The sequence below is a fragment of the Hyposmocoma kahamanoa genome, unplaced genomic scaffold (assembly GCF_003589595.1).
Source record: "Hyposmocoma kahamanoa isolate Upper Pololo Valley unplaced genomic scaffold, ASM358959v1 86, whole genome shotgun sequence".
In the NCBI taxonomy this organism is placed as follows: Eukaryota; Metazoa; Arthropoda; class Insecta; order Lepidoptera; family Cosmopterigidae; genus Hyposmocoma; species Hyposmocoma kahamanoa.
The window spans coordinates 18,382,612-18,399,474 of NW_020654289.1; the positions used below are offsets into that span (position 1 = coordinate 18,382,612).

A 16,863-nucleotide genomic window follows, 5' to 3' on the forward strand; every position below is an offset into this window, starting at 1 on the left:
TAAAGAGGCTAATGTAAATATTATTAAAAAACACTACCCGCGTAGCTAGTGGGCGTCTTTGCAATGTTTTAAGCAAAGAAAACAATAATAATTAATAGGTAGGAGGTATTTACTTGTCTGTTATTTGTAAGAATAGCAATAGGTCAAAAAAAGTAATAAAATAATTACCCGCCTCTAGAATAGAGCTTATATCCATCCTCAACAGAAAAATAAAAGTAATAAAAATTTTCACATTTAAATAACACAAGTTTTGTTAAATATTTTCGTGCACAGTTTTTTTAATAACACATAATAAACAAATATATCTATCTACCAAGTTGCTAATTTTTGATGAAATGAAAATAGTTTTCTTAAAGGATTGGCTAAACTAAATATTTTAAGCTAAATATTTTTGTCAATAAAATTTCAAAATTATTCAAATTCGAGCAGTAGGTATTGATAACTTTAATTTAAATTAATTTAATATAAGTTGTTTTAGTAACCCTTCTATTATAAATGCTATGTACACTGTAATTGTCATATATATCAGATGTAATTCCGTGTGTTGAATGTTGAAATGTTGTAATATATGTATATGATGTGGTAGTACTTAATAAATACATAAAATAAAATAAACTGATTAACAAAATAGGTCATCAATTTGTAGGTCTTAATATTGCTTTTAATCAAGAATTTGTTAATATAAAAATGATGCAAGTATGTACAAACTAATGTAAATGAAATATTGCTTAGTGGGACAATAGTCAAGCATCTTTAACATTTTTTTGACAGATTGTGTTTTCAGTGAGTTCATTGAGAATTGAACCAAACAATCACTACACAATAAATATGAAACACAAATTGACAACATTATTTCTTCAAGTGACGTTAGTAGCTTGCAGTTTGTTACCTCTAATTTAAAATCTAACTATAGTTAAAAGAAAACTGAATCTGAAGTATTGCAGTCTATGGTTCATTACAATGCGCTATAGAGTGCGAAAGCGACTACTATAGTATGTCACTTTTGAAATATGTTGTTCTCACACAATCTCTGTTGGAAAAATTTACCCTCCTAAAAATTGTCATAAAGTACCTTTGCATCATGCAAAATTACTGAGTACTTGCTTTTTCCATTACTCTTTCTTCTCTCTTACTCAAGGAAGAGAATAGTCTTAATGCAAATGTAATTATAACTTTTTCATAGGAATATTTCCACACCTTTAAGTGTATTCTTTTGCATACAATAGTTAAGCATATTTTTGTACATATTTATATGATTTATTCTTTATTTCAAATGTTGATAAGTTAAATTTAGATCCCAGCTGGCCAGATCCCAAAGACTTTCGTCTGTTTCCAACAAATTCATTCATCAAATCACCTTTAAAATTGGCTGTGTTACACTAAACATTATTTTGATATGATATAAAGACTACCCGAGTATAGTTTAAAAGAATATAGTTCCAAATACATACAAACACATGTTAACATAATTACAGTCACAATAAGGTAGGAGATAATGTAATTGGAATTGACCTAGTTATGCCACTTAAATGAGACAAATGTTACTAATTTAGTGACACAAGATACAAAATAGGTGCCTTCTCATACTCATCACTATTCTAACAGTTTATAAGGCTCTTGCTTTATTGTTTCTGTTGTTGTTCTGTGCAATAAACACTATTTTATATTGTAAAAAGATTAATTCTTCCCTTCTTCCAATAAGTCTTATCCAGTTTTAGAATATTTTTGTTAGCAGACAGTCAAGACATGAAGAATACCTAATATTCAGAAATTACATCTACCTGTAAATAAATCATACTAGTGCATTAAATAAATATTTATTTTGAAGTTATAACATTAGGTATAATTTCAAAATAAATATTTATTTAAAATATTAATTATAATATGTTACTACAATTTGAGTGAACTTTAATGGCAAATAATAATAATAATATTATAATAAATTAACAAAACATAAAAAATAATAACAAAATTAATAAATAACAAATAAATCTTGAATTATGTTATATAATTTATCATTGTAAATTAATTAAACTGAAATTTTGGCAGAGACATACTTCTTTTTATGAATATATTTGATAGGCACAATTCAAGGGACTAATTCAAACCTTGGCCTGCCCCTGCTTAAGAGCAGAGCCTGTGTTAGGGATAACAATAAGTTAATATATAATAATTATGTGTAATATTATTTTAATTTTAAGACCTCATGTACCATAATGGAGACAATGAAAATATTGAGTAGAGTATTTTTGGCACAACTACTACTAAAGTTTAGCAAACTTCTGCTTCTATATATATCTCGAAGTACATACTTATCAAGTAATGGATTATGTATATGAAAACATTTAATGCCTTTTATAATCAAACGCAAGTACTATTTGGTATGAATGCTTACAGCGCATTAACCTATTCAGCGATTTTCCAGTATTTTATTAAATAATCGTAAAGGTAACGAATGTACATCATTAACAGGAAAAGTATAGAGAGATATATAGTACATACGAAACGGACAAGTAAATAAAGTGACAACCTGGATACCGCTGGTGCAACAAAGTAACAGGTACAAAATGAGGAAAAAAGGCTTTTTCCTAAGTAATTAAACGAGATATCGCGACAGTATTGTCGTAACAACAAGTCTGAAGATTAGCAAAAGTGTTCGGTCTTATAAGAAAAGGAAACACATAAAATTATTCAAGTGAAAGTATCGTCCAAAAAAGTTGACATCACCAGGAAAAATATCCCAAGTAACAAAATGAATCTCGGTACTCACCTTCACAACGTTAACGGCTATCGTAGAAATACTCGCGTACTTTAGTTACGTGAAAATCGTTTAATTTTATGTAATAAAATTTGACGAAATTAACGAAAACCACAACCGACGGACAACAACCGAACACCGGACCGGACTTTATTAAAAAATTAGTCACAGACAGATTGGCCACAGACTACAGACAATATTTTTTTGTAATTGGTTTCACGGCATTGGAATAAATCTATTAACCAATAAATCTTAATAAATCTTCAAATAAAACAAAATAAAATAAATCTTCAGATTATTGAAGATCTTCTTTTTTCAGAATCTTGCTTTCAAAATACATTCGTCTTTAAATATGTTTATATCTCATAGTTCCTCGCCTGATCTCTTCTTTCTCTTTCTCAAATCTCCTTTTTAAGTTTTCGCATTTTAAAGACACAAGTCAAAACCTTGCACGTAGCTAAAACATTAACACGAAGAGCCAAGAAAAAAGAAAATATATATATCTATAGCACAGAAATCAGGTATTTTCGTGATCTCATACTATTTATTTATTTTATTTATTTATTTATTTTAAACACTAAGAATATTACAAAAATATATATACATCACACCCTTAAACCTACATTGGTTTGTCCTACTAGTTTGTGCATATCATAGATACAGAATAGGAAAGTGCATATTATCATATCATACACTCTATATTTGAGAAGTTTCCGTTTCGTGATTATGTTGAAAGTAGCTTTTAAACATTTTAGAAAAATGGCGAGTTTTGTAATTCCAGTTTTTTCACAAATCAACTTTTACATGGGTATTATTTTGAGTTTCAATTAATTGTTACTTGTTTAAGCTGATCATGGCTCTATGGCCAATGGTCAACAAATAAATAAGATGAACTTCGAAATTACCATGTCCAAATCTAATCTGTCGATAACTTAGAGGATGGAAAAAAATAAAGGAATAGTCTAAAGGCCGTATTCTAGAACTCTACTCAATGCTCAAGTCAGGACTTGAGTATGAGTTAGTGTTCTGGAATACGACCCTTAGGGTAGTATTCCAGAACTCTACTCGATGCTCAAGTCAGTACTTGAGTATCATGACCCTAATGAAAATATGACCCTAATGGCAAGTCCTTGCCATTTTCCAGTGCTTGAAATTATACGACCCTAAGGTTCGTATTCCATAACTCTACTCAACGCTCAAGTCAGGATTTGAGCAGACTTGAGTATGATTTGAAGCACTGGAAATACGATCCTAATGGCAAGGACTTGAGTATGATTTTCAGTGCTCACTGCAATGCTCAAGTCAGGATTTGAGCAGACTTGAGTATGATTTCACTGGAAATACGACCCTAATGGCAAGGACTTGAGTATGATTTTCAGTGCTCACTGCATTACTCAAGTCCTGAATTGAGTATTGAGTAGAATTCTAGAATACGACCCTAAGGTCGATAATGCTTTAATTTTCATAAGTGTCAAAGTTTCGTGATTTCCTTTTGACTTTAAGCGCTTATCAGCATCAGTGTTCGTCCCGTCATTTAGTATCTTAAAACAAACTAACTAACAAACAATGTACGAAATAGTAATGAGCTTATACTAGTAGTCTTGCGAAAACTATTAAACCATAGTAATAGTGACTTGTTACAATTGCCTTATAAATAATTATTTAAACTTTGGGGTCCACATCCCAACTTACATTAACTTAATGACCTATTTATATTCACACTTTTTGCATTCTATTTGATTAAAATGGTAATCAAAAATAATTTTTAAGTCAAATACTACTCCTACAAATTTATTTCCCTCAAAAACTTATTTTTATAAAATAATATTTTATATGAATATGTATAGGGTTCTGTAAAATATGTTTTTTTACATACGGTGACTTTTAGCAGCGATGCAAACGCGCGTCCGTGAAACGCGTGATTGCATCGTTACACTTGCGATTTATAGGCGATTGCATCGATGCAAACGCGCGACTGCATCGATACATACGCGCGATTGCATCGATACAAACGCGCGATTGCTTCGATATAATTGCATAGAAATCCCAAGTATAGCGATGCAATCGCGCGTTCGTATCGATGCAGTCGCACGCTTGCATCGCTGCTTAAATTCCCGCGCGTGTGTAAAGGTAAACGATTAACGACTGCATCGCGTATACTTATATGATCATTTAGCTATTCTGTTTTATTTATTTTTTATTCTCTTATATGATCTTTTAGCTAAAGATAATATTTAATGGGACAGATATACACATTTGACTTCGTTGTTATACAGACATAGTAGAGTACCACCTTCCCAAAGATCATTAGAATACTGCACTTACCATTCCTCTGAAGTGGCTAAAGTTGGAGAACTAAATTCAATATCAATAGCTGGAACTGAATAATTTGGACGTTTGACGTTGTTGATGCACCAATATTTCGTCTGTTTGAAAGTAAAACCACATAAGTGACATTTTCCACAAAAGTCTTTAATTTATATAGCTATGATAAGAAAATCACTATCTTTCTGCACGTGAAACTCAATAACAAAAAAGCTATAAACTTAATATGAGATTTATCTGCAGAAAGATGGTGAATTTCTTACAATTGGTACATAATTTGGAGATTTTTTGTGGAAAATGTCACTTATTTAACAAGTAAAGAATTTGTATTCTTCTAGGTTTTAATAATACCTGAACCCAAAGCGGTATGTTGTGCGTTAAAATCTCCCATAACTAAAACAGGGACTGCGAGACTGGTAGTAAACATAAAGTTGCGTGGTATACAACACGCACCCATAATTATAAATTTGCTATAAATTGTAGGTATGATGGCTTCGAAACTCTTCTTAGTTCTTCGAATGGATGTTATTTCCTAGGAACTGCTCACTAATCAAAAAATACTCGCATATTAAATCCGTTGAAATGAATTTGATGACCCTTAATTGTGCATTCTAAATTGGAAGTCAGAATAATCATGTGAGGATAAGGATGTATTTTTGAGACGCGAGTTTTTGAGTTATCCAAGACAATTGCACAATTTGGTGCTGGATGCACCGTTTTATTTCTTTCAGTTCTTCGTTCATACCTACTGAATATGTTATTCAAATAAATTGTATCTTCATTGCTGGATCTGATGTTTTCATTGGTGCACTGACTGAATATATGAAAGATATTAAAAAGCTTTCAACGTATTTTTTTCTCGAAAATAATGAATCGATTAACCGTAATTTTTCACTTTTTGTTGTGTTTACTAAGATTGCCTCCATTATCAGAGGTCATTGCGGCTTTTTTGCGCTAGTCACTGGTAAATTTATTTGCAAAATAATACAAAATAATTTAATTCAAAATAGGAGAAAATTTAATGTAAATAGTTGAACTTCCCGCGTAGATAATTCCCGCATTTCTTTTACCACAGACAATGAAATCCACAATATAATTTTTTTATGTCATTTTTCACGACCTTAGGATTACAGTAGGTTAATTTTCCGAACAATTTGTGATTTGTGATGAAGATAGTGGAAATTTATCCGAAAAAATTCTGTAAAATTTGAAAAGTACTGAATAAATATATAAAATATATGTATTATGTCTTGGTTTAGAAATATCTTTTGAAGATTTAGCGTGAAAAGTAAAATTTGTATAACTCGAAGCAAATTACAGAAAAACGAGATTATAGAATGATTAGTTTAAAGGTGGATTCACAATGCACAAATTCTGGCAATATATTGCCACAATTTAACGCGTTGCGCGATATGACCTTCAGTCAACTAATCAGGAGCTATAGTCACTGCTCCTGATTGGTCAATTAAAGGCCTCATCGCGCAACGCGATAAAATGCGGCAATATATTGCCAGAATTTGTGGATTGTGAAACGAGCTTTACAGCGAATAACAACCTTTTTAATGGCTCCATCGTTTTCGTTCAGTAACTTCAACTTTTGGCAGGTGTCAACGTCAAATGTGGAAAAAAATATGAAATAATATATTGGAAAAATATCAGAAAAATACGGTTTTTTTTTAAATGGAAATTTTTTTAATTTTTCCATGACCCAACTATTCACAACCGACTACTCTTGAGGAAGGTAGGTTTAGGGTTGCTTATTAAGTCATTGTTAAATAAATAACTCCGGATAAAAAACTAATCAGTAATAAAACATTTAGTTTTATTATATCTAGCAATTAAGCATCCTTGACAACTTTTGACATTTACAATTTTACATTGTCTCTTGTATTAGTGGTTTGTGAAATTTGTGACTGTCTCTGTCTCAGACTCGACTCATCTCAGCAATTTGTTTTTAGTTAATAGTTAATGGAAGATTGACTGGTTTGTAGACATTTTGTAGTTGGATATAGCGTATGTCCATGTAGAGTGTATAGTTTTCTTACTTTAACGGAATATATTAGCTGATTTGTGTATCTGTTTGCAACGAGAACGCATAGCCATACAACAATTTGTCGAGATGAATATCTCTATAGAGAAGAAACGTACTGATTGTCCTGCGTTACCCAAAGGCTGGCAAAGAGAGGAAGTTTTGAGAAAATCTGGTCTTTCTGCTGGAAAAGTTGATGTTTATTATTACAGGTAATCCTCATTACTAACTTTTCTGGTTCCCTTAGATATAGATTAACGAAATAACCAATAATATAAGTGTATTTTATTGTAGCGATTTTCATGGTTTCCAGTTTTCGAAAGAAAATAAATAGTCTTTTAGACACAGGCGATTTATTTTAGGCTATTTCTGACCAAGTGGTCCAAATTTCTGAACAACTGTAGCAAACAAAAAACGCGTTTACACGCTTTGGTATGGGGAGAGATTTTCGCTCGCCATACTAATTTTTTTGCTACATTTGTTTCATTGCAAATTGCTCACTAGCTGAAATTCACCACTTTGTAAGAAAAACATATGGTACTTAGGTTTAATATACTAAACAAGTAATTTTTCTCAAACATGCCTAAGAAATATTTAAATTTAAAAGAAAAGAACACAAAGAAATTGTAGCTGTTGTTGTTTACAGACCATGTAACTCTTTATAGACCAAGGAAGTAAGTTTAAAAATTTATTTACAAACACTGTTCTAGACTTTTGAATTAATTTACTAACAATAATTATGTAAAAGGACTCAAGAAAAATTGTCTTTAAATTGTGAGGAAAAAAATTGTACATTTTAACTTTTCTTTTTTCTGCATTTTCTACTTTTATTATATATTATTTCTTCGCATTGTTTGAGAAAAGCACTATATATGCCTTGACGGGAAAAGGGATTGCCTGACTTATATAATTCTAGGCCTCACTGACACTTAGCCTTATAACTTATACCTGTCAGGCAAGCCCGATGTACCCAGTAAAGTACTATACATAGATATAGATCAAACACCATGTGGGATCAATTTAGCCTTGATAATATACCTTAATTATCCATCACAGCCTGAAGGAAAAACTAATTTATTATTGCAACTTCAAGTTACTGATTTCACTGCTACATATCACTTAACTCATTGGAGTTGTAGTGAAGTTTAAATAATTTTTCTGAACATTGGATTGGCAGAAAGCTTATTGAAACTAGTAACTATTTTGCTGAGTACTTTAAATAAAATGTTTAATATTTTTTTTTATCACAATCTCATTATAGTACTCCTCATCACATATTGTGACAAATTTTTTTATAACTTTTTAGCAAATACAACTTAGATTAGTAATTTACTAAACCTGTTAATGGAGAGGTGTATATAAATTTATATGCCAATCAAATGTTCTCTTATCCACACCCATCGCTAAATGAGGGATTAACAACTAACTTTAACATGGCCATTGGTGACATTGAATTTTCCACAGCCCAACAGGTAAAAAGTTTCGCAGTAAGCCCGAGCTAGTTCGTTATCTGGGTGATAGTATGGACCTATCATGTTTCGACTTTCAGCAGGGTCAAATAAACACAATGCTACTGTGTAAAACGAAGAAGGCACGGGCGCAGTTTGATTACAGGTTCCCTTAAAGTTCCCATATTAGTGTTGTACTCACTTGTGTTGTTTTAGTGTTCCTGTGCTTTGTGTTACGCTCCTTTTAGACGCTTAGTTGTTAACTGTCTTTACTGTGTGGTTTTAAGTTGCATTTTGTGATGTTTCTGTTTCAATTTATTTTTTATTAATGTTATGCTGACAAAAAAAACTAAAACTTTTTTTAGCTCTGTCTCATTCTTCTATCCATATTTTCTCCATCGAACTTGAATGGAAGAAAATAAAGAATTATTCCACTTTCATTATTCAACATAAAGTTGCAACCCAGTATCTTTTTTGACACTAAATGTAAGCAACAAAATTTATTTATTTAGTTTTCCTTATGTTAATAACAGTATCATCAGCTTAAAACCACATTGTACAGTCAAATAGAAAAGGTTTTAATCACCCTAATAATAAATTTTGGTCACCTAACTTTGTCACTCTTGCACTGCCATGTCATGATTTCCACTTTTCATGTCTTTTTTGTGCAGCAAAAATTTACAAACTCTGCATAAAAACCATTTGGCCCAAGACATATCAAAATTTGCACAGCTTTTTGACTACCTAGTATCACAACTTCACTGTGCAAGCTTATAGTGCTTTTCTAGTCACTGTAGTATGTAACAATACTATAGATACAGTGGCAATAGGGTTTGTATGATGACATAGGCTATGAGTTTGCAAATGGAGTTTATACTGAGACCAAGTTATAATTGTTACATTAAAATACCCATGTCATAAATTTTAAAATATGCAATATCCTTGCAAATCATAGTATATGACATCATACAGTTTCGCTATGTGCTATCTTTTTCTAATTTGAAACACGTAAAAATAAACATCTTTGACACCTGGTACATGGTTAATGCTTTTATTGTAAAATACATGTTTCATTAAATAGTGTCTTTTTAAGTCTGTAGCATAAATATTTTTGTTCTATATGTGTATACATAGTCATAGCCAGCAATATAAATAACTCCCACATTGCGACATAATCAGACTTTCCAAAGATTTTAATTAGTCTCAGTATGTTATTTGTGTTTTAATGTTTATCATATCTTGTGTGAATTAATCTTTTTTTTTTTATAATAATAACGCACACACTCAACATAGCCCCGCACTAGGGAAACCCTGTATCGCGGGTGCCATGGACACACACATAGACAACCACAAATTACACCCAAACTCACGAGAGAAATAAATGTAGGTCATACAAATATTTCTCCCGGCCCGGGAATCGAACCTGGGACCTCTGCGTGGCAGTCCGGCATGGTAACTGTTCGGCCACGGAGACAGTTAATGTTGTTCTTATTAAGTAGGTACATGCGTTGGTGTCTGTGTGTTATGTGCTTTTCTTATATTCAACTTGTATCAGGTTCTGTTTTCGATTTTAAGATCATAATACAATATTCACATAACATTTGGTATGATAGCAAATATATAGAAGTTATTTAATATTATTTTCTAAGTATTCTTTAATAGACTCAAGATGTCGTTACCTTGCTATTTTCTTAAAATAGTTCTATATTTTTGTACAACTCTACCACAGTAAGTCTAAAGCATGATCTAGGTTATATAGAGCATGATCTGTAGTTTTTACTTGTGTAACTTATAAGTTAATCAATGTCTAAAGTTTTAAAAACCAAAACAGCTGGTCACTTGGAATAATATTCAAATGTAGTTGATGAAATAGAAATAACAACAGTCCGAGTATTATTTCAGACACAATTTAAACAGAATGAACAGATGAATGAAAGTTTATGTCTTTTCTCACTACACAGGGGCGTACGCTCAGACGCGTCACTGGTGCCTCCGATTCGACAAACTGCGTCGATATTCAAACAGCCGGTGACCGTGTACAAAACACAAGAGAGCAAAGTCAAGACCGATTTGAAACACGGCAACCAGGAGAAACCTAAACAGCTTTTTTGGGAGAAAAGATTGGAGGTAAAAATCACCATAAAAAAAAACCTGTCCAACACAGCCCCGTCTTCATTATAATAATACTGTTAAAAATCTATTTGACTTTTATAAATTGCAACGCGACTAGTCGTCACGATCCTGTATTCGATGCGCTATATGTACCACATTTTACTGCCTTTTTATATGCACCCTAATTCTAAAATTCCTCAATTCCAGGCCCTGACAGCATGCGATTCGTATGGCGTGATTGGCTCGACAACGTTGCCTAAATATATCAAGACTCTTGGTCCTTACATTTCTGATTCCACCACCATACAGTCTTTGGCTACTGCTCTGCATGTTTCCTCCCAGCCAATTACTGGTAAGTTGATTCGCTGTTGTACTAAATTATTCCCAAACTTCACGACTATCGTCGTCTATGTACGCGTCAAATCTGTCACAAAAATCCCATAATTAAGTGTCAAAAACACATCATCACACACACAGAGCACGTATAAAATGCTGCTTTCGCATCAATCTTGCGATTACTTTCCCATACAAAAGGTGCTTTTAATATGGATGAAAAAATTCATTAATTAAAATCATTGTTTGGTTCTCTTAGAACTGTAATTAATACACCCAATGAAACAAGTAAAGAATATGAATTTGGAAGGCTACTCGTCTTTCCTTGATTGTCACGGTCAGCTGCCATTGGATGCGATCGCCGACTTGTGCAAGTGGATCGTAACAGAATGATGGGGCCAGTCATGGAACATCGGGTCATTGCTCGTCATGATCCATCACATACTTTAGACGAGCCAATAAATAACTTGGTCGCCATTCGTAAGGCTTCCAAGGTGATTGGGCAAATAACAGACAAACTGGTCTTCTACAAGTTTTTTACTACTTACAGGTCAAACAGGTTCGAAGCAATCAATTTTGGAAAACCCGGGAGTATTCCTTAACCCCGAGCAGCCGCTGATCGCTGCCGTGACAATCACCAAGGACGACGTGCGACGACAGGAGGAGCGTGTCAAGCGCGCGCGAATTCGTTTGCAGGTGTGTCTGCTAGCTCTATTACAGTACAGTAACCTGATATTATGTTGCCTTGCTTACTAGAGAACAATTTTGCAGGTTCTTGAAAAATCGGGTTCTGGTGTAACCGCCAATCTTGGCATATCGACGGTTTAAAAGAAAACTGACGGAATAAGCGACACTAAGTTTAAAAATTAGTAATTTTTTGATATCATTAGTAAATTTTATGAAAGGGTAGAATTATATCTACTGTCATTTGAGAGACCTTCTAATATTATTACATTTTTTTATTATTTATGTACAGCCATTTTTAACTATCAACCGTAGATACGATCTGGCGATTGTGCTGGTTTTTATTACTTTTATGATAAATCGTGAACGCTGTTACACCATGTCATGTTATTCGCTTGATTTTTTTTTATGATACCAAGTAACCAGACTAACAAGTGTGCAACCTTAGAATAATAACGCATAGAAACCTAGCCCGCACACGCTAAGTGAGGCAAGTTAGAGGGTTCCAAACGCGTCCCAGGAGCGCGCGGGCTGTTAGTGCTCAAGGTCATATTGCACCGCGAACAGCTCCAAAATTTTTTGCTAAAAATGACGAAATGTGCGGTAAATGGGTGTAAAAATACAACAGACAAACAAAATAGACACTAACATCGCATTCCACAAGTAAGTAATGAATGCGTTTCAACTCATATTTTTATGTAAATATTCACTAAAACAGAAAAATAATTTCGCGGCAACAAGATACGAAAGTGTTGCAAAGTAACGAATTTTTTTTCTCCCCATTTTGCTATTCTGTATCAAAATAATTATATTACGTAAATTTTAGTGGTGCCTGTAATTTCGATTTATTTGCGCATTTTGAACTAATATTTACTCGAATAAACATTAAATGTTTTCGTTAACTCCTGTAAGTGATTGGGACACTTAATTATTTTATAATACTTTTAACGGCTCTGCGTTCATGCTTTATTGAATAATTATTTATATTAATTTTATTTGAATTGGAGCACATATTGCAACAAATTTACAGTATATATTTGTTTCTACTATAGTGTTGGCACCACCAGTACAACTTTGATAGCTTATTATATGTCTTTCTTTTCGTAACTCAAGCGAAATATTTTATATTAAAATATTTTATTTTCTTAAAAGGGGAGCATTCTTAAGCGATTTTTTAATCTATTTTAACAGTTATTTTCTTTAATGTTTGCTTATGGCATTTTCGGTTTTAGGTTTCGAATATGGCACTTATTTCTAAATCTAAGATGGGCGCCCGCCATTGCCATGATTTTTCGAATAATGGCAAGTTGGGTATCGTTTTCGAGATGTTTGGGAATGTTCAATACAAATATGGGACTCATTTCTAAATCCAAGATGGCAAACACGACAGTTCAAATAAAAGCAATATTCGTAATGAGCGAGAACTTGCCATTATTTGAAAAATCGTGCCCGCCATCTTGGATTTACAAATAGTGCCATATTCGCATTGAGCATCCCCAAATACCTCGAAAATGATACCCACATAGCATTTTTTTGAAAAAATCGTGCCCGCCATCTTGGATTTAGAAATGAGTGCCATATTCGTAATGAGCACCCCCAAGTACCTCGAAAATGATACCCATATTGCATTTTTTTGAAAAATCGTGCCCGCCATCTTGGATGTAGAAATGAGTGCCATATTCGTCATGAGCACCCCCAAGTACCTCGAAAATGATACCCATATTGCATTTATTTGAAAACTCGTGTCCGCCATCTTGGATTTAGAAATTAGTGCCATATTCGTAATGAGCATCCCCAAATACCTCGAAAATGATACCCATATTGCATTTATTTCAAAACTCGTGTCCGCCATCTTGGATTTAGAAATGAGTGCCATATTCGTAATGAGCATCCCCAAATACCTCGAAAAGGATACCATTACCCATATAGCATATTTTGAAAAATCGTGTCCGCCATCTTGGATTTACAAATAAGTGCTATATTCGTTTTTCATCGACAAAACCGAGCATATCTGTAGGCACCTGATCGACAATGTCGGGCAAATCTGTAGGCACCTTTAACTTAATGATGAGTTAAGCAAGATACAATTTCCCCACTTTTGAGGGAAATGTTATTCCATGGCATCATTATTTGTATATTTGTGTGCGTGCCGACGAGCGTAGTTACAAGTTGCTTACGCCTACATGAATTTGGTTTTTGCCTCACTTGTGACAGTTCGTTTGATATGAAACTATCATTCTATGCGTTATTATTCTAAGTGTGCAACAATCTAAATTGCAAAGTATATCTTTGCAAGTAGGACAAGTCTGGCAAGGACAAGTGCCTGTAATTTCACCGGTACCCCCTTACCTTTCAAAACCTGAATGCAGTAATGATAACATTATTGCTTGGCGGTAGTAATAGGTATGGTACCAGTACTTCCCTGGACGAACTCTTTCCCACGGAGCTCTACTCTAATATTGATATGACACTTTTATGAAATGTAGTCTTGTTTTTATTGTTGTGTGTTTGTTGCTAGGAGGCGCTGGCGGCCGCGTAGGGCTGCGACGGCGGCGGGGAGGAGCCCCCGCCGCCCGCTACGACCGATTCCGCCGCCGACACAGGTAGCTGTTACAGTACATACCTAGTTTGCGATTTGAGTTTATGTCATTGAAGCTTCTGGATGGAATAGGCGTAAGGGCTAGTTTATGCTTATCATTATACAGGTTGTCTCACTATTCATCGTTAAACGGGCAACGCGCGAGAGGCCAGGTTATATCAGTTCTGGTAAAACTAAAAAAATCCACTAAAGACACCATTGACCAAATCAGAATTTTTAAATTTTCCTTTTTTTTAACGTTATTCTAAATAACCACGCTATTTATCGGATTCACAAATCAAACGATGAAAGTCATTGACTTACAATTATATGGACGTCGGGTCCGCGCTAAAAAATATCCGAACTTATAGGGCGTTAAAATCGTATACAGAGCGTCATTCACGCTTTAATCTTCGTTTGTTCGACTGACAGCCAAGCAAGCTAAATTAGACAGTACTGCGATGACATTACAATTTAAATTCAACGTTTTAGCTTTTTCATATTCCTTTACATGTCACTACGTTTAAATAGGTTGAATTGGGACATTTTTTTTCGTGGTTTTTGTATTAGACCCGTCGTCCATTTATTTGTAAGTCAATGATGAAAGTTGTTACTTTAGTAAAAAAAAAACTTTCGTTGAGTCATAATTTAAATAAATTATTTCAACTAACTTTGACACTTTTTACAAGTACTTGAAAATGTAGCCTTTAGTCAAGATTTCAAGAGGAACTAAAAATTTAAAAAAGCTAGTGTTTAGTGACAGTGAGCTGGTCAGATATGACAGTGACATAGATACTGACGCTGTTCGACATGAATTAGAGTGATACAGATTGATTGCCAGTTTTTTAAGATACGAAGCGACAGGACGAATAAGTCGTGCGCCTGGTGTTAAGCGACATACCTAATTAGTTGCTGTGCTACTTAGAACTCTATTCCATAAAGAATAATATTGCTAATTATTTTTGCAAAAGGACCACATTTAAAAAAATTGCAACAGTATTTTTTATGCAATTAAAATTGGCAAGTATTATACCATTTTAAAATATTGACTAAACGGCCATCTTTTCAAATAAGTTGCCCTGGGCAGGGATAGTGAATACTTTAAAAAAAAGTATATGAAGTGTCAAAGCTTGCTGACATAATTTTTGTGAACTATGATACAATGAAACTTATTTTTTTTCTTTTACAAAAGGAACCACGTTCATTGCTTAAATGATGACTCCGATTTGAGCAAAGGATAAACTGCAAAATTTGAAAATTTGTGATGAGAGTACCTAAAGGTGGTCTAAGGTGTCGGATTTTCCAAAAAAATGCTTATATCACTTGAAGTAATAGGATCCTGGACGGTCGATTTGCGGACACCAGCCTGTCACACCAACCATACCATAATTCTATTATTCTCTATCATTTTCATCTATTATACTTTTTATTTTTACCAGAACTGATATAACTTGACCTCTCGCTCGGTGTCCTTTTGACGTTGAGTTTTGGGGCACCCTCTCTATGTGGTGGTGAAATGAATTGTTTTCCAAATAGTACTAACTTGTGTTTGTTAGTACTATTATGCACGGTGTTTTTAGTCACTGTTGATGTTTTTAAAATTTTAAACTGACCATAACACACATTTTTGTTGTCTAAAAGATACGCCGCCGGAGCTCCCCGCCATTGCCGCACCCGTTATCGCCGCCGCACCCGTTATCGCCGCCGCACCCGTTATCGCCGCCGCACCCATTATTGCGCCCTCGCCTCCCGCAGTCGTTATCCCCTCCCCTCCACTCGCCCCGAGGCTGCCACCCCCGCCACCACCCCTGCGGGCACCACCGGTGCAGATCGTTCGTCCTCTGCAACTTATTGAATGTGCTGAGCCCGACTCCACTGACAACAACCTCCACTGAGCTGCGTGTTGGTGTCAAATCAATTTTATACAATGTGCAAAACATGCTATTGACTCTTTCAACAATAAAATAAGTGAAGTGACAATTTGAAATCGTTAGAATCTATGAATAGCATAAATTGTGGGATTTGCAGTTCAAAGTTTAAAAGTTTGCCCGCGTAAAATTAATTTATAAACGCATATTATAGTGGCTAATATGCTAATGTAACATTTAAATATTATTTTAAATGTGATCTAAGCTTCGAGCTATTGTGTGTATTTTCGTATTTACAATGTTTTTGAGTAATGTTCTATAGCAGCATATATGAATTTTTAAGTGTAAAAAACTTTTTAGGTGATAATTAAAAAAAAAAATTTGTACTTTGTGTTGTGCTAATAAATTTAAGCTCTTTTTAACAAGTGTAGGGAATAAAATAAAACATTTTCCATAACTTTTAAGTCTTTTTTAATTTTTCAAAATTCAATTCGTTTAAAAAGGAATGCGGCAATAGTGCATACTATTTACAATAACAGTCTCACAACCTTATGATATTTGGCTTAAGTCTATAACTACAGTAAAATAAAGCATTATCAAGATAAGAAGATTTCTAGATAGAGTCTCCTCTGCATTAAGCATGTATATGGAACGATAGAAACTGTTAGCTCATCATTATTATGTTGCAAAACTGTAATAAGTTGTCACAGGATTAATCTGTATACAAA

At 33.6% G+C, this 16,863-nt stretch overlaps 2 protein-coding genes across 5 annotated transcripts in view; one reads left to right on the plus strand and one right to left on the minus strand.

Moving 5' to 3' along the window:
* LOC113234949 (probable phospholipid-transporting ATPase IM) overlaps positions 1-2,903 on the minus strand; it is a 132,695-nt gene extending 129,792 nt beyond the window's left edge. For all 3 annotated transcript variants that reach the window (XM_026470476.1, XM_026470475.1, XM_026470473.1), the window contains exon 1: positions 2,771-2,903. The gene's annotated coding sequence lies outside the window, so the exon portion shown is untranslated. The remainder of the gene's footprint in view (positions 1-2,770) is intronic.
* A 4,191-nt stretch (positions 2,904-7,094) lies between these two features.
* On the plus strand, positions 7,095-16,577 carry LOC113234758 (methyl-CpG-binding domain protein 3). 2 transcript variants are annotated; one of them, XM_026470223.1, is made up of 7 exons: positions 7,098-7,324; positions 8,577-8,726; positions 10,522-10,687; positions 10,880-11,024; positions 11,556-11,701; positions 14,208-14,292; positions 15,909-16,576. In XM_026470223.1, the coding sequence occupies exons 1-6, from the start codon at positions 7,203-7,205 to the stop codon at positions 14,226-14,228; spliced, it is 750 nt and encodes a 249-aa protein (XP_026326008.1). In that variant the 5' UTR covers positions 7,098-7,202; the 3' UTR covers positions 14,229-14,292; positions 15,909-16,576. The 2 variants fall into 2 exon arrangements, with proteins under 2 accessions (XP_026326009.1, XP_026326008.1); XM_026470224.1 differs by lacking the exon at positions 8,577-8,726 and having other exon boundaries at positions 7,095-7,324; positions 15,909-16,577.
* The last annotated feature ends 286 nt before the right edge of the window (positions 16,578-16,863 follow it).